The sequence below is a fragment of the Lagopus muta genome, chromosome 4, assembly GCF_023343835.1.
Source record: "Lagopus muta isolate bLagMut1 chromosome 4, bLagMut1 primary, whole genome shotgun sequence".
Classification (NCBI taxonomy): Eukaryota; Metazoa; Chordata; class Aves; order Galliformes; family Phasianidae; genus Lagopus; species Lagopus muta.
In genome coordinates this window covers 43,455,486-43,479,170 of record NC_064436.1, presented here as the reverse complement: position 1 = coordinate 43,479,170, position 23,685 = coordinate 43,455,486, and the positions used below count along the sequence as shown (strand labels likewise).

Genomic DNA, 23,685 nt, shown 5'->3' with positions numbered 1-23,685 from the left:
AGAAGGAAAAAAAAACCCATAAAATTCTAGTCCACCAGCTGCTTTTTTGCTGATCTTTTTGACTGTCAGCTAACAATTAAAAAAAAAAAAAAACACAAATAAATACTGCTTGTGAACAGCCATTTAAGGAGAGAATCCTCAGTGTGACTTGCTAGAAAGATTACAGTTATCTGTTGACTCCCAGTCTTCCTGTTTTGAAGCAGTCACCAGTGCTCTAATATAAGCAGCATGAAATCTCTCTCCTGACAAAAGCATATAGCTTCAGGAGGAAAGATCTGTAAGCATGAATAAGACACCATGAAATCCAGAAGCTGTAACTGAAACACACCTAGTGCTTAACTGACCTAATCCTTAGCAGGGCACATGCTATAAACTGTCTCTCCTCCAGCAGAGCAATTATATCACACAAATCGTTCATTAGAAGAAATCTGAAATAGACTTTTTAAAAGTAAATAAATATAAGGTCAAATTTGCAAGGCTTTCAGGTACTCATTTTAAATATTGTCAGTTGCCAAACTTTGCAGCTGCTACAATATTTACTAACAATTTTTCCCCATCACCTATCCAAATTCCATCTGTTGCTTGTAAAGCAGTTGTTATTCTCTAAGTTGTGCCTGTCCTTGCTTAATTTCTCTGAATATGAAAATATAACCTCTAAAGGGAACAGAATTCACTTGTCAGATTTCCTGGCATCTTCTTTAGCGTGGAGGGTAATAAAATTCTAAGAAGATTAATAGAACTAATTTGTTTCACTTGTAAGTTTAAATTAACTTCTTCTGTAAACACACTGAAGAAAATGAAGATGGTATCCAAAGTAAAATCTCTGTGCTAGTCATCCTGGTCTAGTTAAATGAATATCATTAATAGCCAAGTCACAAAGTATTTCTTAATAAATCCCATCAGTGAGTGACCTACTTAATGAGAGAGGAGTACCAAAGCCGGAGAATCAGAGAATGTCTTGGGTTAGAAGGGACCTCAAGGATCATCAGGCTCCAACCCCCCTGCCACAGGCAGGGCCACCAATCTCTCCATTTAATACTAGACCAGGCTGCTCAGGGCCCCATCCAACCTGGCCTTGAACACCTCCAGGGATGGGGCATCCACCACCTCTCCAGGCAGCCTGTTCCAGCACCGTAGCACTCTCTGTGTAAAAAACTTCCCCACAGTATCCAACCTAAATCTCCCCTCCCTCAACTTAAAACCATTTCCCCTTGTCCTGCCATTATCTAACCTTGTAAAAAGTTGACTCTCCTTCTGTTTGTAGGCTCCCTCCTTTAGGTACTGGAAGGCTGCAATGAGGTCACCCCACAGCCTTCTCTTCTCCAGGCTGAACAAGCCCAGCTCCCTCAGCCTGTCTTCTCAGGGGAGTGCACCAGCCCTTTGATAATCTTTGTGGCCCTCCTCTGAACTCTTTCCAACAGCTCCCTGGTCTCTCTTGTATTGGGGGTCCCAGACCTGGACACAGCACTCCAGATGGGGCCTCACGAGGGCAGAGAAGAGAGGGACAATCACCTCCCTGTCCCTGCTGGCCACCCCTCTTCTGACGGAGCCCAGGATACCACTTGCTTCCCAAGTTGCAAGAGCATGCTCCTGGCTCATATTAAGTTTTTCATCCACGAGGACCCCCAGGTCCTTCTCTGCAGGGCTATTCTCAGGATTTCTCCTGCCAATCTGTATGTATGCCTGGGATTTCGCCCTGGAATCAATATTATGTTGTTCTACGTGCGATAATGGTTAGAACTGTTAAGCATGCATTATTTAGGTATCCAGGTCTGCATTTCCTATCCAAACCTGCTCTGAACACAGTGGTACTAATCCTTCTGTAATGCTCACAACAACTGCAATGTCTGCAGAACTACCAGTAAGAAGGTATCGCTCTCATCTTCCCAATTAAAAAAAAAAATAATAAAAAAATAAAAAGGTAGTAACTGCAGGTCAAACTGTCTTCCAAATTACAAAGTGAAATGAGATACCCCTGATTTTGTTTCCTTCCCTCATCTATAGCTCATCTCGTATCTACTAGGGATTGGATAGAGACGTCCTCCTTCACACGCTTTGTTAGGTTCAGCAGGGAAGAGCGCGTACTCCTGCTCCCACCTCCAGCCACCGAATCTTTCCTGGTCCTCATCACCCCGAGCTGTTTGCCAAAGTTGTGTACAAGCTGTATTACCTTCCAAACTCTTCTTGATCATTACTGTGTTTCCATGTTTCTGCATAGCATAATTCCTCTAAAGTTTTAGTCTTAGCCAAATATTTTAGTCAATTACAGACTGAGATAACTCAATAACATATTTCAGATTATCTTCCTAAAATACAAAACTGTTATTATAAACACAATATTCTAACAGGAATTATATTTCACTAGCCTCATTATTAACACTGTTAATTCTTGTGTGTGTGAAAATAGCCTTTTATCAAATAATCTAACAGTTACTGCTCCAAGTTATTATTTCTTTTTCTGTATCTTAACATTTTGATAAGAACTAAAAAAAGAGAAAGACACAGCATAAACAGTAGAACTCTGAGAGAAAAACAGAAGCAAGATTTCTAGTTAAAACATGCCTGATAAATCCTGATTTAACATGTGGAGTTACACAAGTGCAACTGTGCCAGCTGTTTGTGCTAGGAATCTTCTCAAGCATATCCAGCTCAAATTCAGTCTTGCTATAGGCAAGAAAGGTGATGCACTTACTTTAGGCCGAGTGTCAACAACGTATATAAAATCACTTCCTGGGTTTGCTTTTCTGATGGCCTGAAGCATCTGTTCATCTTCAAGGCATCTTGCACTAAAGCCAGATAAAGGCTGGCTGCTCCTACATATCGAGGCCTGCAGAAAAACAAACAAGAAGTCAGTAAACTTATTAAGCAGAAATCAATTAGCAACCCAAAACATTTACTGAAGAAGCTCATTAGATGTTTACCATAGAATTATAGTTATGTGGGAATGGTAAGAATTACATTCTTTTTAGAAAGTCAAGAAAATATTAAGGCAATAAAGCCCCACTGCCTAGGTCTTGAGTAAAAGTTTTAGAGCTATTTCAAATATATTATTTCCCTCATGTGGATTATCTCCTGAAGACAATCTGTAGAGAATAACGAGTATAGCAGTGCAATCACAAGAACACTGACATAACAACTTAAGAAATGGATCCTTCTGCACTGTCACTCACACTTCAGTTATGATACTAATTACATCCAGCTTACACCAATACACTCTTTACTGAGCACTTCGAGATACAAATCCAGGAAACAAAAATGTGTACATACTGTGCAGCCAGATCATTGATGTACTGTATTTTTAGCACTGCCTCTGGAGAAAGACTTCACTGCACAGGAAGTGAGTCAGGCAGCCTGAGTGTTGGAGCAAATTTATTCATCAGTGCTATTGAAAAAGTCAAGAGAGATTCTCCCCAGACACATCAGAATCAGGCCTCCAGATGAAACCAGGAAAGAAGGAACTGAACTTGGAGCAAGGAGATCATATTTCCCAGTTTCTGCTAGTCTGTGAGCAGCCGGAGCCATATGAGCACAGGGCTGATGTAGGCACTTTCTATGCACTGAACATGAGTACGAAGAGAATCTGCATGCTGAAGGTCATAACCCTTGCAGGCTGCCCAACAGATTATTTATTACCGTAAGAAGGAACATGCTCACTTTCAGCCAAGCTTTTAACTATCAGTACTTAGTAAATGGGATCTTTAATATACAAAACTGTGGGAGCTTGCTTAGATGTCAGTAACAGATTCTGCAATCAAATTATTAGTTATCTACTGCTGATCAGTGCATATCCCAGTGATTTAATACATGCTAATACCTTCTTTGAATGATGAAATTTGTACATATGGCTATTCACAACCTCTCATTTTAATTGAAAAAAGATTTCTCTCTCAGTCATGAGGTATCATCACAGAATTGTAGGGGTTGGAAGGGACCTCCAGAGATCATCGAGTCCAACTCCCCTGCCAAAGCAGGTTCCCTACAGCAGGTCGCACAGGTAAACTTGAGGTAGATACACATACTCATATTGTGTTCTGGACATACTTGAGGTAGATACACACCTTAAGATTAAGACTAAAATTAGAGTTGCGGACTAAGGTTAAGGTTCAGGAAACTTGGGGCTAGAGCTCATTTACGTTACAGCACTGCCTGTGCTCAACAAACTAAGATATGTGCTGGCACCAGAAGGAGAGAATGGCTTGTCTGTCAGGTTAAACTCACATATAGCGCAAGCTCATGAAACAGCTGCACTGCCAATAGTGCAGAACCAGGAAGATAAATTAGCCTAATGATCCATTAGATATCTCAGAAATCATTACAAATGATCTCCATGAAGAACTTAACCCAAGCCAATTGTTTATGAAGAGCACATACATCTAAAAAATTTCTTAGGGTGTATTTAAGAGTACGGCAAAAGATCAGGTTGCTTTCAACTGCCCTGGCTAAAAAGATACTTTCAGACTTTGATCTCAGCATAACCACAAAGATCCTGTGAGACACAGAGTGGTGTCACAACATCATTTGAATCTGTGAATAACCAAAATGTTATGTGACCTTTCCAGATATGCAAGATGGAATGAGCGGCACCCATCCTGCTTCCCAACCTGCTGTTACTGGAGTTATTCAATGTCTACCATCACAAAACTTACCCTACTCTTGCCCATTCTTCTATTACCTGGAAACTTATGCCAACATCCAAACTCACATGGAGGTACTCCAACATTCCTTACCTTTTAAGATCAAGGAATGAATACAATATTTCAGACCCCAGTGGCCTGAATATGAATCCTAATCTTAACCTGAACTCAGCCACAAATGGAGAAACCATCTAGGCTGAAACTGTAAAACTTACCCAAGCTGGACCACTATACACCAGAACTTAGTTGATCCCTTAGACTTCTTTCACTAATATCTGGAAACGTCCAAGTTTTGAATGCTGTGTATCTGTATTTGGACTTAGGTGACTATGCAAAGTGATTAATTTTGAAAATTTTGTTCTTAATTAAATATAAAAGGCAATATACTATTTATGTGTAGACTGTATTAATTATTTAAATCTTCATATCCTCCTATTTTGTAATCAAATTCTTAGATCTTTGCTGAAAAAGAACTCAGCTGAAATAGTCAGCAGGAGTCGAAAATACGTTTCATCCTACCCTTCTGAAGCTTAAACTTAGGACAGGTATCACCATAAAGAAAAGACTACCCAAACCACCTTCTAAATTTTTTTTTTAAAAGCAAACACTGACTTCTCACAGAAGCTTATTAGAAAAATTACAAAAACCAGGTTAAACTTTGCACATTGGAAACTACAAACTCACACTTACATTATTATCCTTGCAGTAGTAGGAAAGAGCTGGAAAACGCCTTCGGCTCCGAAATTTAGAGCTCCCCACTATGATGTGTGCAGTTGCAGACTTTGGTACATACACTTCTGTAGGATAGGAGTCACAGACCTGTGAAAGGAAACTCCAGTTACTTAGTCTACTAAATACAACTAATGTTAGCTAGCTCTACTCTACTGAAAAAAAAAGAGAGGAATTTTAATCTCAGAATATTTCATTGCACAACAACTGTACATATCACCTGCTGTATAGGAACTGTTGATCACAGCCTGTACCTCTGATTGACCACCTGAGCAAGCAATGAGTCAGCCACATGAGCACAGGTGAAGGCAATTCACTTGTACTACCAGAAGGGGTGGAGCCTGGTTCCACCTCTCCTAGATCCCATTTATGTGCTGACTGCACTTAATGACTTCCACTGAGGAAGGATCTCCTTCTGGAGTTTACTGTAAGCCTATGATACTGGTAAGCATTTCCATTTATTTTGATTATTTTTCTATCACAATATTCTTACTAAGCCTAACCTCTGTACGCCTGCATTTCTCAAAACAGTCTTTCAAAGTTGGAAAGTGTTGATTATACTTTGCAAACAGCAAAATTGAAGCAGAAAGGTTGAAGGGCTGTATTTCCAGGTACTAATTCATGTCTTACTGAGAATATACATTCAGATCAGAAAGAATCTTTAGTATATACAGCATGGTTGTATTTACAACTGCTGCTTTCTCCAGAGCAGAATTTGGATATGAGAAAGGAAAGGGGTGAAGTTCTCAAACATGAGAGAGGACTACAGAGCCAAAATTTCCAGTGAATATAGAGTATGAAACACAAATAAATAAATAAATAATAGGCTTTTGAGAAAATGAATCCATTTCTATGAAATGACAATACTTAAAAGGCAAGCAGTCCAGCCAATTCCTCCCTTCTGACAGGAACCCAATGATCAGATTAAAAAACAAACAAACAAACAACTTGCAGGAACTGGCAGGAGATGCAAAAGGAGAGGCTTATGTTTAAAGATGCTGCTGTGGTGAATTGGTTTCTATTTGTGATGTCACTTCTCCTACACTTTATCATGGGAGAGGTTAAATATTTTTTTTCTGCTTATATTTAAAAAAAAAAAAAAAAAAAAAATCCTGACAGTGCACTCAACCTTCTTGAGAGCTTCACAGGCCTCGCTTAATATAAAGATACTAAAAGCAATAGAGTAAATTGAGTGCATGGGCCAACTTCTTTCAAAACGTATTTTGGTTATTATTTCTCACAATTAACATTCTGTGAACTTCAATTGTACAGTACTGAATTAGGCAGGACAGACTGAACTGGGAAGAGATAAAGCCTGTCAGTTGATTATGGAAAACACTTAACAGTTAAACATAGAGGCTTCAAAGGATTGTGAGGGTAGCCACTGACAAAAAAAGCATGGTTAAATTCACTATTTCAAGGTGCTGGGGTATTTTTTGTTAATGTCTGTGCAGTAATCTTACTTAACCCTACGTATCAGAAAAAAGCTCATTTAGACACTTAGGTATGAAATGCTAACAATATTACTAATAGCCAAATACTAACATTTAAAACTTACTGTGGACAAGTTACACATTAAATGAAGATGCATCCTTTTTCCTGCTATTTGTATGCATTTTAATGTGGGAAATGGGGAAGAGCTGTACCATACTACACATGTGTACAGCACTGAGTACACAAGAGTTTTGCATCTGAGCACTAAGAAACTCACAGCCAGACTGCTGATCCACTCTAAGGGTCCCATGACATTAAAAAAATAACTCACTCCATAGTCTCTGTTTACATCACTAATCTGCCAGTAGCTGTTTGGAATGCCCATCCGGTTATATTCTTCATTGAGGTCCACAAGCTTCCAGCCTTTCTCTCGTTCTTCTTTATCTAATTTTGGATTGAATGAGAAGCAATACAACTCTTCATATTTCACTGAAACAAACAAAAAAACAAACAGCAAAACAATAAGGTATCTCAGATTTCTGATCAAGAAGACACATCCAAAAACAAAATCTGACACTGCCTCTAACGTGGTTTCCCTTAAAACTAACATGAATTGCTTCTTGAAATCTCACATCCTGTCTTGAAGCTATTGTCAAACATACTTTGAAAGTACTGTGCTTTTTTTTGTTGTTGTTTGAATAAATATATGTGCTGTATTAATATTCAAAGTAGTCTGTTTTACTGGACATCTTATCTACCTATGCACCACAATCTTCCAAAATTAAGAAGCTCAAAAGTCTTTGTGCTGAAATAGAAGTTTCCAACAGGTTCAATGAAATTTTTATTCTATGGACTGCAAAACTCTGTTCTTCCTTTATTAGCAAAGGCATTTGAGATACAGCTGTTGTAATAAGCATAAAAATAGCATGTGTTAAATCAATCATTTCATCACAACCATAAAACCACTTCAGTAGCTATGCCACCTGTCACCTTCAGTCCAGAACTATATGGTAAAATTTGCTAGTACTGGAGTTCTTAACTTTTCATTTTCAGGATACCTGTATTTATACTAATGAGTGATTTAATTATGGTGGCAAATGGCAGCCAGACACCATTGCCACTAAATGCCACCTGTCAGCAAAGTTCTTACTGCTGCTGAAGACACTGTGACAAGGGTATGCTTTACTCTGTTGCTTTAAGCTTCCTCAAAACTAGGATAATTTACCTTGTTGTTTCTGAGTTTCTCTGATTATTTAATCCTGCATAGCATAACAAGTCACGTCAGCTGCAGTTGCATATTAGTACTACTACTCTAATTATAGATGTCCCTGTATAAGTTCAGTTGCAGTACTGGCTGCCTGCTATTTTTCCCACTCTGCACAGTAGATAAAACTGGTGTTCTCCCAGCAAGATAAAAAATTAAAGCCAGTTATTTCAGTTTCATACAGACTGTGGCAAATATTTCTTTAGCTATCACTTAAAACAGGTAAGGCTGTTGGTTCCTAGAAGAGCAACTATGTCACAGAGGATCAAATAGGATCAAAAGAGGATTTCACTGAAAAGAGGAAAGGTTTCAAAGGGACCCTGATCAAATTTAAGAAATTCAAACAGAACACATTCTAAATCTAGATAACAGTAGGCTAAAATACAGGCAGTCCAGTGGACTAGATCAAGTACTTGCTGCAATACATTTCATTGATTTTTTTTTTTTTTTTTTTTTTTTAAGCAAGTTTATGCACAGCACAGAAGGGAGAATTCAGATCTTGATGTGGCCACTAAAGATATCATAAAACTTCACAGAAGGAATATGACATTTCACTAGATTTAGAGACTTGTTAGTATTTTCCTGAATTCACACTTACACAAGGCAGCAGTTACTAATAAAATAGCATTATGATATATTTTACAGTCAGTGATCCCCTAGACTATCACTTTAAATAAAAGTTTGTGTCAAACATTATGGAATAAATCACTTATTAGAGCATGCATTCTCCACTGCTCCAGAGTGCTCTGTGCTCAGAGACCTCTCCTTTATCATAATGCATCTGTAATGAAGTCTTCTCTCTTAAACCGAAAAGAAGAAAGATGCACAGCTACACTTCACCCATTACAATATCCTTCAAGAGGAGGATTCACTTTTGTGTCATGTTTCTTTCCCATACCTGGCCGTGCCAGACGTATTAGAGAGATATAGACATCGTGGCAGTCTCGCTCCTGAGGGATGACCAGCTGGATAACCTGGAAGTTCTTGCAGCGGATCAGCAATGGGCAACCTGTGGCAGTTGTGGCCTGCTTCTCAATAGAGGAAATTTGGCTGTGGAGAACCTGGAAGGGAATTGAAAACGGTTATGTTAAGTGATTCAAGTCTGCAGGGAGAAAAACAGTTGCTTGTAAAGATCTGCCAGGACACAGGAGCTTCCACTGCTGTTTCAGAAAATCCTCACACACGTCTTCTTGCAGTTTTGTTCCTATCTCCAGCATCAGGCTCCAGAAATGCCAGATACATGACCTACAGACAACGAAGCACCTCTGGAATGTTTCAGCTGCTCAGACATTAGCCTAGTCATGCTGTCCAAAGCCTTCTGTTTGATTTTTTTTTTTTTAATGTATGCTAACAGTCATCAGAAAAAAGAGCTCTTTTGTCTATCTGTACAGTGAAAAGATGAACCAGCATCAGTTATAAAAAAAATAACTAAAGTCTCTTGGCTAAAGAGTTGGTCCAGCTAACTGACAGAATGGAAGCACAAGGAGGGAGACAAGCTGACTAAGCCCAAGCAGTAATTCACTCTCTAAACAGCTGAACTTGACAGCAGTGGTTCCTTGAAGAATCACAGCCAGTATTCATACAGTAAATACCTTTGCGGTACCAGTACCCTGTGTTACAATATCCGGAACCCACAGAAATTTTCTTAAAAAATCATCAAGCTGCAAATGTTTTTATTAAGCATTTCAGAATACTATCCAGTAATAGAAGCATCTGTATAAACTCATCTACAGCATTTAATCTACTTGGCAAGTAATTTTCAAGTTACCATCAGTAAATTGCCAAGCACTTACAGCTAACCAAAAAAATAAAAATCATACCCAGGTTTCTTTACGAGTTTCAGAACCATTTTCCACAAATATGACGTGAGTAGCTGTTAAGTACAGGGTTCCCACTGCAGCTTTTCTTGAAGATAAGCGATCAAGTAATCGCACATTTTCCACCTAAATAAAGAGAAGACAGATGAAAGAAAGAAAAAAAAAAAAAGGCTATGGCATAGCATACTGCAGTGACATATCAACAATCATATTTTGTCCATTACAAACACTGTGTTGTCATGCTAAGATAGATGTTTACCAGCTAAACAGCACACAAATATAAACGAGACTGATCTACTTTCATAAGCAATAGAAGTTAGGATTCATGGGACAGTTCAGGTTGGAACTCAGGAAGTCTTGAGTCCAATTTCCTGGTCCAAGCATGTTTGGTGCTGAGGTTAGACCAGGTTGCCAGGACTTTACCCAGTTGGGTCTTGAAAATCTTCACAGATGTAGTCTGCCCAACCCACCTGGGTGATCTGCTTCATTACCAAACTGTTCTTACAGTGAAATTAATAGAAAAGCATGCCACAAGAATCCACTCAGTGAAGGCCACTAAGATGATCAGGGGTCTGGAGCACTTCTCCAATGAGAAAAGGTTGAATGAACTGGGATTGTCTTGCTTAGAGAAGAGAAGGCTCTGGGGAGACCTCCAATATTTGAAAGGAGCATATGAACAGGAGGAGGAATGGCTGTTTACAAGGGTGGATAATGATAAGACAAGGGGGAATGGTTTTAAACTGAGACGGGATGTTTAGGTCGGATATTAGGAAGAAGTTGTCGCAGAGGGTGGTGATGTACTGGAACAGGCTGCACAAGGAGGTTATGGATGCCCCATCCCTGGAGGCATTCAAGGCCAGGCTGGATGTGGCTCTGGGCAGCCTGGCCTGGTGGTTGGTGACTCTACATATAGCAAGGGGGTTGAAACTAGATCATCATTATTGTCCTTTTCAACCCAGGCCATTCTATGACCAATCCTTTAGTGCTATGTGTAGTAGTTATATTTTTTAGCACTGGGGTCGTGCCTACAACACTTTTCTAAGGAAATTATTTTTACATCTTGTTCAGATATATAACCTCCTCTTGAGCCAATCTTTCTTGATCCTTCCCACTAATATCAGCTGGAGGGTGGCAGACACAAGGGCATAGATGCACATCCTGGATTTTAGACTGTACTATACATACGCCACACAGAAGGTGACAGAATAAACTGAAATTCTGGGAAAGTGACACAAGGGAAGTAAATTGAAACTGACAGTCATAGGTAGTTTCTTGTTTTTGTTGCTATAGGAGCGATCTAGCTAATTCCCCCTCCCAGAAATTCCAGTGAATGCTCAAATTGTTGCTGGTTTATAAGAGAATACAGAATGGTCAAAAATAAATCAGACACTGACTATCTCAAAATTAACAGTCAAGCTTGAACCAAATAATGTTGGAAGGCTGCCTCACTACTGAAAAAAATAAAAATAAACATACTATCTCGCACTTAATATGAGAAAGCATAGCTAAAACCATCTGAATCAGAAATGGTGTGTGTGTGAGAGCATGAAAAGATGCTTTTCCCATAAGATATTCCCAGGGCCATATGAAATGACTATCAGAAAAGTATTTATGTATGAGAAAATTTGATTACATTAAGTGATTTAACTCCAAATCTAACTTAACATTCATTTTTCTCCCTCTTGTGGTACCTCTGTATCCAAACAGATGTTAGTAAAAGAGTTCAAAGAACTTCCCACTTGGTAAACCTTACCACAGCACTGTAATAGCATGGTAGGACCTGGCATCCACTCAAGCCTTTCCATAATTATCAGTGACACAAAGAAAGCTAAAGAAAAAAAAAAAAAAAAAAGAAAAGAAAGAAAAAAAAAGAAAAAGAATGGGGAAAAGTAAGAGGTGGAAGTGGTTGAGCATATTTCTTCAGTGGGCTTCACTCAGGCTTACAGACAAGTCTCCAGTGATAGTTCATAAAATGTTCCAGAGTTTGTCCCTGAGGGCCTACGAGGGCTGACAGCAATGGACACATCTGGAAATGTTTGCCTTCAATCACTTTCCAACTGGAATCAAAGACTTAACACCCACGGTTTTGCCTCCTTGGACAAAAAAGGATGTTCTCTCTTTGCAGCACTGCTGACAACAGGTATCTATGGCTTTTACACTGTCAATACATGCTACACACCGCATTTTATAGGCATTTGATCTGATGCTACCTAGTGTTTCTGACTGATTAGCTAGAAAGATAAATAAATTAGCAACATAGACAACAAATAGATTAAGAACTGCCTGAAATAATCAATAATTTGCTAACAACAGCCTTAGTGGGTTTCCTACTGCAACAATTTAAAAACCAAAATTAACTGCTTTTACTAAAAAAGCATGCCCTAGTTCAAACACAGTAAATCAAAGAATGCGGATCATCAAGACCATGCAATGTGTAGTAAATTACCCAAATGGTTTTATAATGCTGAAATCACACTGAGAATGTGATTCTCACTCAAGCAGCAACAGCACAGCTCTGTGCAGCCTGCCCACTGCTGCAAGAGAGCTTCAATACACTGCTAATCTTCTTTATGTCTTCTCTTCTTGTCTTATGTTTGAAGTACAAAAGCTGACTGTGAGTGCTGCTCCAAGAAAATGGAAGAGGGCAAAAGAAGGTTAAAGACTTCACCACTCTTGGATTGAAATGAAGGCAACTTTGCATCAATTTCCTTAAAAACAGAGTGGGGTGCAACAAAAATAAAGAAAGAAGAAAGAGATCTACAAAGTCATTTTCATTTTAATAACACAGACTCCAGATTACATTCACAGAAGCTTCCCACAGGACTTCAAAATGGGATGTAGTGCTTCACAACAGTTTTTCTCTTTGTTTTTAAGTAATTCTACCAAAATTACAAAGTGAGCAGAAAGATGCCATCACCTAAGAACTGAATATTTGCAACATATTATCTAAACACATTGCGTTATTTTAAAAATAGGAATAGAGATGTTCTTAAAACAAACAAATGAAAAAAAAAAACAGTTTGGTAGAAAAATGCTTAAAAATTAAACAATTAGCAAAACCAAGTTTCCTTCAAGGACAGCTATAATCTGCTTTAAACAAAAATAAAGCAGATAGAAAGCATGAATAGTCTTTTCCCAGGACCATCTACTTCAGAGGTCATGTACTGGGATAACGAAGAATAGAAGGAACACAGCATTAACCCAAAACATTCAGTAATAAGACAAAAAGAAGATATAAAAGAGCATGGATCATACTAACCAAAGATTTAGGCAGTGCCCCAAGTCTAAGAAGAACCCTCCGAAAACAAACATCTGGACAAAATCATGTCTCTGCCATGCAGTCCAGCCAAGGAGGGCACTGCTCTAGAGGACCTGGTCTTGCACAAGGAAGTGGTCACACCAGATGCCACCCTACAAACTGAGATACTTTAGGTTGTGACACAAGAAAAGCAGACACTCACAAAGCAGGGCAGAGGCTCGGAGCTGAATTTTCAACTCTTCAAATTATATCTTCTCCCTTCTCATTAAGCAGAGTTTCACAACTGATTTTCCAAACCCAGATGAGGGAGAAGTTACCATTTTCAGGAGGCCAGCCATCACGGGCCTGCTGATAAAGACTCAGACTGACTCTCTCCTCCAGTTTTATCTATGGTTTGTTTGATTTATTATTCTTAATTATTCTGTATTATCTCACATTGCTTTTAATAAATCAGTTTTCTCCTATCTCAATCAGGTTTCTTCTTCTTCCTTCTCAACCCTTCTCCTGAGCAGAGAGAAGGGTGTTGTGTGATTAATACTTCAAACCACTACATAAGGTCATAATTTCTGATAGGCCTAATTGCATTTTAATTGCATGAATTTGTCATTCAACATTGGCACTTGCAACACCTGATAAGAGTGATCTTCACATTTTGTTAGCTGCCCCATAGCATTTTGTGACCAAGATGGCAAACAACAAACATTGTTACTGCTGAGAAGGTAAATGTGGATTTTATTTTTTTTTTTTAGAACTATCAATCATAACTCCAAGTAATCTTGAGCCTTCTTGAAAGGAAGCCCTCCCGGCCATCAACACTATCCCCCACACATTGCTGTTAACTTACATTTATCAACAATTATTTTTGTTATCAGTATCATGAGACATTGCTATGTGCCCCTACAGCAAACTTTCATTTCTCCTATGCTGTGTAATCTATTATCAGTGGTATTTGCCTCCTCTGTCATCTCCTCCCCTCTCTGTATCTTTCAAAACTGTTGTCAGTAAAATATTGCAGACTCTTATGTATTTTCTTGGGTCTGTAGCAAGGAACATCCCTCACTGTAAAAATGGACTTCATTATTTGTTTCCTATTTTTTACCTAGTTATCAATGAGAGGTCCTTATGTCTTCATCCATGATGATTAAACTTCTCCAAGAGACTTTGATCTGCATTTTGTCACATGTATTCATCGTAGTCCAAAGAAATTTTAAAAATTCTGGGTTTCTCTTTTTAATCATATATTCCCATGAATCTAAAGATTTAGAATGGAAAAGCAGCTGTTTACAGTTTTCTTGGGTTGTGGGGGTTTTTTTTGTTTGTTTGTTTGGTTGGTTGGTTGGTTGGTTTTTTTTTGTCTTGACTGGGATGCTTTTAGGAAACACACCATGGTTTCTGGCTTGACAGTTTTCTACTTGACCATGGTAATTTTTCACCATTCATGGTTTACAGTTTCTTATGAAATCTCTTCTAATAATGTGTTTATTGGTGACAAATCGTTTGACATGTTCTTGATAGAATAGATATAGCCCTAAATACTTTCACTACTTTGATCACTTACTAGCCTCTGTCAAGATTTTGCCTATTAAAAGACAGCTTGAAAAAGGCTTTACTACTAGATTTTTGCTGAATTGTTCTTCCAAATCTCTTTTGGCTTGCATTATTTTGTTTGTATATTTAATTTATGTTTCATTTTCTTTATTTAGGCACAACTTCAAATTGAAAGAAGCCCTTTTACTTCTAAGAAAAGAAGTTATTAAAATAAGAGACATCCTCTTACTCCCTTCCCCTGCTGGTTAGCTATGCAAATCTTTTTTTTCGTCCTTTAAAGCCTTTTCTGGAAGTTGGCTTACAGTGAGTTCCCGTATTTAAACAAAATCTTCATGACTCCCGTAAACATTTCAACTTTTGGCTCTCATTCTTTCTAAAAAGTTTTCACATTTTTATGCACTTTCCTCTTTGAAGTTAAATATTTACATGTTTAACATTTCCATGGGATATTCTCCCACTTCTTTTGCTATTTCAGGAATACTCAGCAAAGTATATTCATTAAAGTCACACAGAGGTTCCAGCTATATTTTGAACCAGGTCTTTCTGTCACTGCTTAAGATCAGGTACCAGATTTATTTAGAATTACACTATTTTCTTTTTTTCCTAATATAAGCAAATAGTCTCTGTAAAAACAATAATTTACAACACCTACAGTTTTATCCAGAATCATATCCCCAGCAATTATCCAACACCAATTTGGCAATGTTTCCCATTGTTACAGCATTTTCTGCATCTATTCCTTGTTTGATTTTGTCTAGGTCATCACAGGTGATGTGACAGCAAAGTTCCTTGCCTTTCCCATGTGACTTGCCACTGAGAGCAGCCTGTCACATTGCTTGTTATTTTTTAATCAGTTTCTTAATGTGTTTATCACATCACCATTCCCATTTAGAACCAGTAAAACACTGGTCTTCACAAGTTTTTCCATGCTCAGTATTTGTACAGAAACACAGACACATTTGGACCTGTTGAATATGATTTGATTTTTTTTCTTCCTGTAGTTAAGTATACCTCTTGGTAACTACTGTTTATTTCAGAATGTATATATATTTTTTTTCTATGAACAGAAATTTTATGACACATTTCAGCATCCAAAATATCAGATGTTTTCTGCATTCTAACAAGAGCTTCTCAGTTTTTCTTCAATACTTACAAGTGCAATTCCTAATTAGCACTCCTACCAGGTTTGATAAAGGGCTGTTTGTTAGACAATGCAGCTGGCCGAATTTTTAGCTGGCATTTATTCCCAATGGCTCCAATGAATACAGTAAGTACAATGAAATCCTTAAACTTTGGCTTGATAAAGATTAGCATAATTCATCAATCTGGTATAACTCACCTGCATTATATGCCAGTGTGTGATGGCAGTATGAGAAAAATAAAGCACTGTGATGGCAGTATGAGAAAAATAAAGCATGATTATTAATATCTTGCCTCACGAACTACTTCATCATATTTAACATCAATTTCAACAGGCAAGTGGACTGCTTACGTCTACCTGGATTCAAACCCAGCACTCTGATTTACTGTTTGCAAGCAGCACAAAGAGCCTTCAGGAGCAGCAAGGATCTCAAAGCTTGCAGGAGCTCATTCTAAAATGCTTGCAAACCCCCAGCTGGCATACATGGATTTTATCTGAGCTCCGTCTGTGTTTCTCTGACTACTTTCCAGTTACTCAAACTTTCTGGAAAAGTAGTATACAGAAAGAAAAAAAAAGGGAAGAAAAAAAGTAAAATAACACCATCTTCAATCTTAGATTTCATTCAGCTTATCAAAGGATTCAGATAATGTGCTGTCGTCTTTATCCTCCTAATCAGGAAAAGTAAGCCAAGTCAAACACCTTAAATGATCTACAGGGAACAGGAATATGTTCATTAAAAAAAAAAAAGAAAAAGAAAAAAAAAGCAAGAACAGCCTGTAAAGCTGGGAGAGCTCGAGGAGAAAAATATAAGTGCTAACCAAGCCAGACTGAGGAGTGGCATCTAAGTAAAAACCATAAATAAATTATTTGAAGCTCCATCATTCACTTTTGCTTAATGACTGTGGTTGTCTGGACTTAAAGAAAAGACTGCCAAGAAATTTACTTCAACGATTACAACCCCTCACATGGAGGCCAAACCCTCTTTCTTTCAGTGCAACACAGACAACAGAAAAAAAAAAAGAGGGAAAAAAAATAGAAGTTAAAGGGAACTCAAATTAAAAACAGATGGAAGGCATTTTTTAATCAGAGAATAAACATGACAAATGGCTTGCCAAGAGGTCATTCAAGAAAAAGATGTATTATTAGAAAAAAGCATGGGTCAAAGCTTTATTCAGGCACAACTTCCACCAGTTTCAATGGGACTCCCACCTAAGGAAGAACAACAAAGATATGATCCTGAAAGTGATCAGAAAAATTGCTGTGCCAAAACATTATTTCTAAAATTACCCACATACTCTAATTTGTTTTCATCTGTAGTACGGATTTCTTCTTGGAAAAGCTCTGTCTGCACAGCCTATTTTTAAAAGCTTCTTGAACATGGTACCTTCATTCTCCAATTTATTTAGGCATCTCCAAACATAGGCCAACATCACAAAATTGCAGAAGTTACTTATCCTTTCTCATACTCCATGTGGGAAAGCTCTTCCAGATAAATGCAGGATCTGCTTTTATGGGGGGCACAGACTTGAGTCTGGGGAAGACAAAGAAGCAGCAAGACAAGCAAAACTGTCATGCAGTTTTACTTCCAGCACAGACACTCTGTCTGTGGACTTCCTTCCTATGTAAGAGCTAAGCCTGCAACTCCTGAGTTATATACTGCAATTTCAACTGCACATCTGGAAGGAGAATACAGATGGAAAACATATCCAGCATCTAAGAAAAAAACTGCTGTACTCCTGCCCATCACCAAGTGGGATCTGTTATTAATTCTTTCATTTCCTACCCACCGAAAAGGAGGAAAGCTGTGCAAACCCTCACGGTGAGGAGGATGCTACAAATTAAAGATAAGCAGGGAATCTCCTAGCTCAGGCCACATCCTCGGGAATTTCTTTCCTATTCAATGAGATAAAATGTACTGCTTTGCAACAAAAGTGTTAGATAAAACCTGATCAAATACACTGACATATGAGAGTACAAAAGTGTGGAGGCATTTTTGGTAGTTCAAGGGTACAGCAAGTCAAATGATGCAGTGAACTTCAGTCACTGATTCTTTGAACTTGAGTGAGTTTACAGGTTGTGAATGGTATCTGCCACCAAAATAAACTTTGATTGTGAGTTTGTTTTGGTCTGGAAAGCAAGGGAGAAAGAGGGAACTGAAGTTTGGAAGTCACAGTACATATCAGGAAGGGCCATGGGAACATTAGAGCATTACAGCAAATGCACAGGATCTGCAAGACAGATCAAGCTTCCATCATGGTCTTGAAGGCTCTGCGTGTGCCAGCTCAACAGCCGCTATTTCATAACAGTACTGCTGAAAAACTTGCTCCAGTGCCAAAGAATGGGGCCATCTTAGGGTAGCGCAGAGCCCTAGAAAGGCTCCTTCTTTGCAGCCATGACTTTGTCTTCCCTCAGGCTCCTAGCCCATGGGCTGCAGCTGTTTTCCCAGCTCACCTTGCAGTGTCACACATACAAGGAGAAACCAAATCCTGGGAACTAGCGACACGGCACTGACTGACTTCAGCATTGCAGGCACGCAAAAGCTAAAGGAAGTGCAAGCCAAAAGCCTGAGCCTAATGAGAAAAAAGGAGCACAGCTGGTATGGTTTGAAGCCAAATGGAATATTTGAGCTTTCTTCACCCTGGTTGACCTCAGCTATTCAAGTGTTTAGCATAATTCTCAAGAGTGGAAAAAATATAACATGCTAAAGATCAAATGCTAGAACTATAAAGATGTTTTTTATCCACACAGGGAAAGAATAATATTGTACTCACTAAACAAAATATATAATAATATATCTTTTTGCATAGTCCTGGAACAAGAAAAATGGAAAACAGAGCTGTCAATGAATTTTACTATTTAATGTGGTTTCTATTCTATTTCAATAAGAATCATAAAAACTGTTGTTGATCCATGTAACTTCTTTGTATTTTCATCATTGAAAAGATTTCTCAATTTGTAGCACAGAATCAGAAGGCTACATATTTCAAAAGAATCATCAAAAGCCAAAAATATGAAAATAATTAAATTTAAATAAAGACACCTAGGGCAAACCTGACAGGAGGTGGGTAAACAGTCAAGAAAAATTTAAGCAAGCCTAATTCATTAAATGACTGAAGTAAAGCTGAAATAATGGAAAGTAGCTGAAAAAGTTTTAAGGAATTACTTGCATATTAGCAAGACACTGAGCAAATTGCCTACCAAATAGTTTGATTAAAAATATCTGATTGTTTGCTGTGATTTATAAAACATGGAAACTAAACACCATATTATCATATGTATATGAGTAGCAATTTTATAAAGGATGCAGTGAGCTGTAGCCTATTATCAGAGTATAGAGCACTGCAGCATGATGTCTACACTACAGTACAAAGACAGAAATTACCAAGAAAAGAAGTGAGCAACTGATGAATTTCCTAATTCAGTAGGAATAATTAATTAATATATAAATATATATAAAATAATGATTAATACATTTTCCAAAATTGTTTAGATTTACCTCTGAAAAAAATATACAGAAAATTATTGTATATAGCAATAATGTATAGCAGGGAGGAACAATTGTGCACTGAGCAATGAAGACAACAAATGCAAACAAAAGAATTTTCTGCAGGCACACTGTTCTGGCACCTTCAGTGCCAACTTTCGTTTTGTTTTATTTTTTTAATCAACGCTACACCTAAAACAGAGATAAAGAGCATATTGGGAATAAGCACATACATAAAACTTATGTTTCAAAAGTGAAAAAAACATCCAGAATCAAAAGGTTCTAATCCCAGAGGTAATGTAAAATAAAGAAAGCCAAGTGAAAAATAGGACTGCATGCACAAAAGCCAAAGAATCCTGAGCCTTTTAAAACCAGAGGAACACTTTCATTGCCTTAAACAACTTTTGGATCACTGTCTCCATCAGTGTTCTTGCATCAGCTCATAAATTTGGCAGCATTTTCCCATATGGATGATTCTTTTCTTCACTCTCTTCTAAACTGCTTTTCAGTTAGCATTCTGAATTAGATATTTTGGTATTAGATCAGAAGCACTATTATCACAGAATCACAGAATGGTCAGAGTTGGAAGGGACCTCAAGGATCATGAATCTCCAACTCCCTGCCACATGCAGGCCCACCAACCTCCACATTTAATACTAGACCAGGCTGCCCCATCCAGTCTGGCCTTGAACACCTCCAGGGACAGGGAACCCACAACTTCTCTGGGCAGCCTGTTCCAGCACCTCACCACTCTCTCTGTAAAGAATTTCCCCCAGATATCCAACCTAAATCTTCCCTCCCTCAACTTAAAACCATTTCCCCTTGTCCTGCTGTTATCTACCCTTTCAAAGAGTTGATTCCCCTCCCCTCTGTAGGCTCCCTTTAGGTACTGAAAGGCTGCAATGAGGTCACCCCGCGGCCTTCTTTTCTCCAGGCTGAACAAGCCTAGCTCTCTCAGCCTGACTTTATAGGGGAGGTGTTCCAGTGCCCTGATTATCTTCATGGCTCTCCTCTGGTCCCTCTCCAACAGCTTCCTGTCTTTCATGTACTGGGGGCTCCAGACCTGCACACAGCACTCCAGATGGGGCCTCACAAGAGCAGAGAGGGACAATCACCTCCCTGTCCCTGCTGGCCACCCCTCTTCTGACGGAGCCCAGGTTACCACTTGCTTTCCAAGTTGCAAGAGCACACTCCTGGCTCATGTTAAGTTTTTCATCCATGAGGACCCCCAGATCCTTCTCTGCAGAACTACTCTCAGGATTTCTCCTGCCAGTCTGTATGTATGCCTGGGATTTCGCCCTGGAATCAATATTATTGCCTTCCGAGCTGCGAGGGCACACTGCTGGCTCATGTTAAGTTTTTCATCTAACAAGACCCCCAGGTCCTTCTCCACAGGGCTGCTCTCAAGGACCGCTCCTTCCAGTCTGTATGGATGCCTGGGATTCCTCCAGCCCAAGTGCAAAACTCTGCACTTTGCCGAGTTGAACCTCATTAGGTTCACCCGGGCCCACCTTTCAAGTCTGTCGAGGTCCCTCTGAACGGCATCCCTTCCTTCCACCGTGTCAACTGCACCACTCAGCTTGGTGTCATCAGCAAACTTGCTGAGGGTGCACTTGATTCCGTCATCTGTATCATTGATAAAGATGTTAAAGAGCACCAAGCATCCTGATCTAGAACAACTCCTTCACTCACTTCACAAAGGTCAGTGTGCTCCTGCATTCACTCAATTAGATGTAACCAGTCAACACTTAATTAGTTATTATTTTAATGGTCAGTTGTCCTACAGGCTGTTACTGCTACACAGGCACAGAGTTTTCAGATAGTAAATATATGACATGTTTTAACCTATTTCACATGGAAATTTCAATAGGATGACCAGAGATTAAGAACAGACAAATGGATAAAGATAATCAAAAGTAATGTTCTGTTTCTTCAGGAGAATGTGTATTAATATATCATGGTGAGATATATGAATCAGATTACAGAAACAAAGAAACAGTTGTAAGAGTAGTAACCAGGTAAAGTAGATTATTTTAATAGAAAATGAAATAAAGTATTAATGCCAAAGTTTCTGCACCTTATTTACATAACTATCTTAGAAGCTCATACACATGAAGAATAAAGGGTAACTGGAGACTATGAATCTTCTCTAATTCCAGATATTCTTTTGGCTATGTGTACAGATCTTCTGCTCTTAAATCATATATCTAAAGCTAAGCATTAAAAATCTCATTCTGTAAGTAGCAATGCCCCAAAGTAACCAGAACTGAATAAATAAACTTTCCCTACATAAGCAGATCAGTGAAATTTCAACTGAAACTGTTCTCAGAAGTTTTATTTGTGGTCCTCTGTAACAATTGTGTTACTTGAACACAGGATGAAGGGTACTGTCTATCGTATCCCCAGAATAACTCTGCTGGGCCAAATACATCTGCAGTACAAATACATCTTGCACAGCTGGGAAAATTCAGGAAAGAGAATGGCACAGGGGACTTTTGTGACTGAGGTGTGCTCTTCTAGGCCAAATTTGCTAAAACAAAAAGGAAATACCACTCAGTGCTAGAAATTAGTTTCGGAAAGTAAAATACTTGGTAGGATTCTTCATCATCACGAGAAATAGCAATGTATCTTACAGTTTTTCTAAGAAAGGAGTCATTGAAAAGAAATACCTCACTGTAACATCACAAAAACATCATCCCAAGCATTGTGTTAACAAGAGATACTCAACCAAATGAATTTCTGAGTTAATTCCACTTAAGACACCTGCTATGCTATACCAGAGATAAATACGATGCATTCTTTATTTTAAGAGGCCCATTCAATAATCCTGCTGCCAATATATGAAGACAAATGATATGGAATGATTATGGTGAATAAAATAAAGTGATTAGCAACAGTGCCCAAAGTCCCCCCATAAAATAAACACATCTTTAGAGACCTTATCTGTCTACCTGTTCATGGTTAAGCATATCTCTACAGATTAATAAGATATGCTTCTTGTCTGTTTGGAAGTATTGTTTATTAATTTTTTTTTAATCACTGTTATAAGCAGTTCAAGTTTTGGGTTTTGGCAGTTATCCTAGACAAATCTTGCTGCTCAACTCATACTAATGGCTGACAGTGGTTTTACTCATTTTTAAAAGATTGTTGGAATTATGCATAACTTTATTTAGCTACGCGCGACAGTTAGCAACTTTTAAATACACTCAAATTACAGCCTTTATAAATAGGACGACATTTACATTGTGACATTTACACCACTGCTGCCTCTGTGTATTTGTACATGCACTCTCCATTCCACCTACAACATCATGGTAGAACAATGGCATTTAGTACATGAAAGACTGTGTTTGAGACTCAGCTGTATATTGTCCAGAAGGGCTAAGGAATACCCCTTAATAAAATAATGAAGAAAAGCAGTGTTTAGTCAAGTGGTTTCTATTTCTGCTATTAACTTGCTATTTTTTGCTTACTAAGGAGAGATAATAGTTAAACTCTTCAGAACTAGAATTTAAGGTATTATGCCTTTTGGTGAAGGGCTAGGCAATGTACCATTACCAAAATTATGTAGTTATGTCAGTAGCACATTGGAAGAACGGAACTGCTGAGAAGGGGAATACACACATTTTGAAAGACTCAGAACAGATTTTGGAGTGGGAAATCCCGCTGGAGGCCTGTGATGCTGTTGCAAAGTATTCAGTAAGGCTGACCCAGAGGGCAAGATATATTTAGAGTTAAAAAAAACCTTTTGACAATCAAAGATTTTTAGAGAAACTAAGTTACCATGGTACTGGAGGAAAAGTCCATTTACAAACTGAAAGCTGCTTAAAGGATAGGAAGCAGAGTAGGGCTTAGTGGCATGTCATTCAGGATGGAAGCAAGTCAGCAGTGAAAGTCCTACAACTTCTGAGACTGGTTTCACTCCACTTTATCAATGGCCTGGAGAAAAGAGTAAGTAGTAAAATCCTCAAGTCTGTGGATGATAGTAAGCTATCTTAGACAGCCAAATGCTGTATTTGTGGCACAAGAGATTCAGAAGAGCCATGTGCAGGCAAAAGAGATTCAAACAAATATGGTTTAACTATGAGGGAAAAAGCCCTAAACCATGTCTACACAACCATGGATGGACTCAGAAATCATAGTTCCCACACAGGGAAAAGATCTAGGGGTGACTGCTGACATTTCTCGAATTTACCAGAAACACACGGGCTGTGATCAAGATTTATGATGAAGGCTTGGAAAAGGTGAGAATAAACTGTTATTCTCCAAATCAGCAAAGCAAGAAGCAAGGAGCATTGAACAAAATTTCTACAGCTGTGATCTTTTGCAACTTGATCCCACACAAGAAAAGGGTGTTAGCATGTCCAGAAAGGGC

General features: G+C 38.5%; 1 protein-coding gene across 3 annotated transcripts in view; it reads right to left on the bottom strand.

The window, feature by feature from the left end:
- Positions 1–23,685, bottom strand: part of MTMR7 (myotubularin related protein 7) — a 61,174-nt gene that overhangs the window by 15,970 nt on the left and 21,519 nt on the right. For all 3 annotated transcript variants that reach the window (XM_048943386.1, XM_048943385.1, XM_048943384.1), the window contains exons 2-6: positions 9,882–10,004; positions 8,960–9,122; positions 7,129–7,286; positions 5,325–5,453; positions 2,693–2,827 (exon numbers count right to left, since the gene is read on the bottom strand). In XM_048943386.1, coding sequence (XP_048799343.1) covers positions 2,693–2,827; positions 5,325–5,453; positions 7,129–7,182 — 318 coding nt within the window. In that variant the 5' untranslated portion in view covers positions 7,183–7,286; positions 8,960–9,122; positions 9,882–10,004. The remainder of the gene's footprint in view (positions 1–2,692; positions 2,828–5,324; positions 5,454–7,128; positions 7,287–8,959; positions 9,123–9,881; positions 10,005–23,685) is intronic.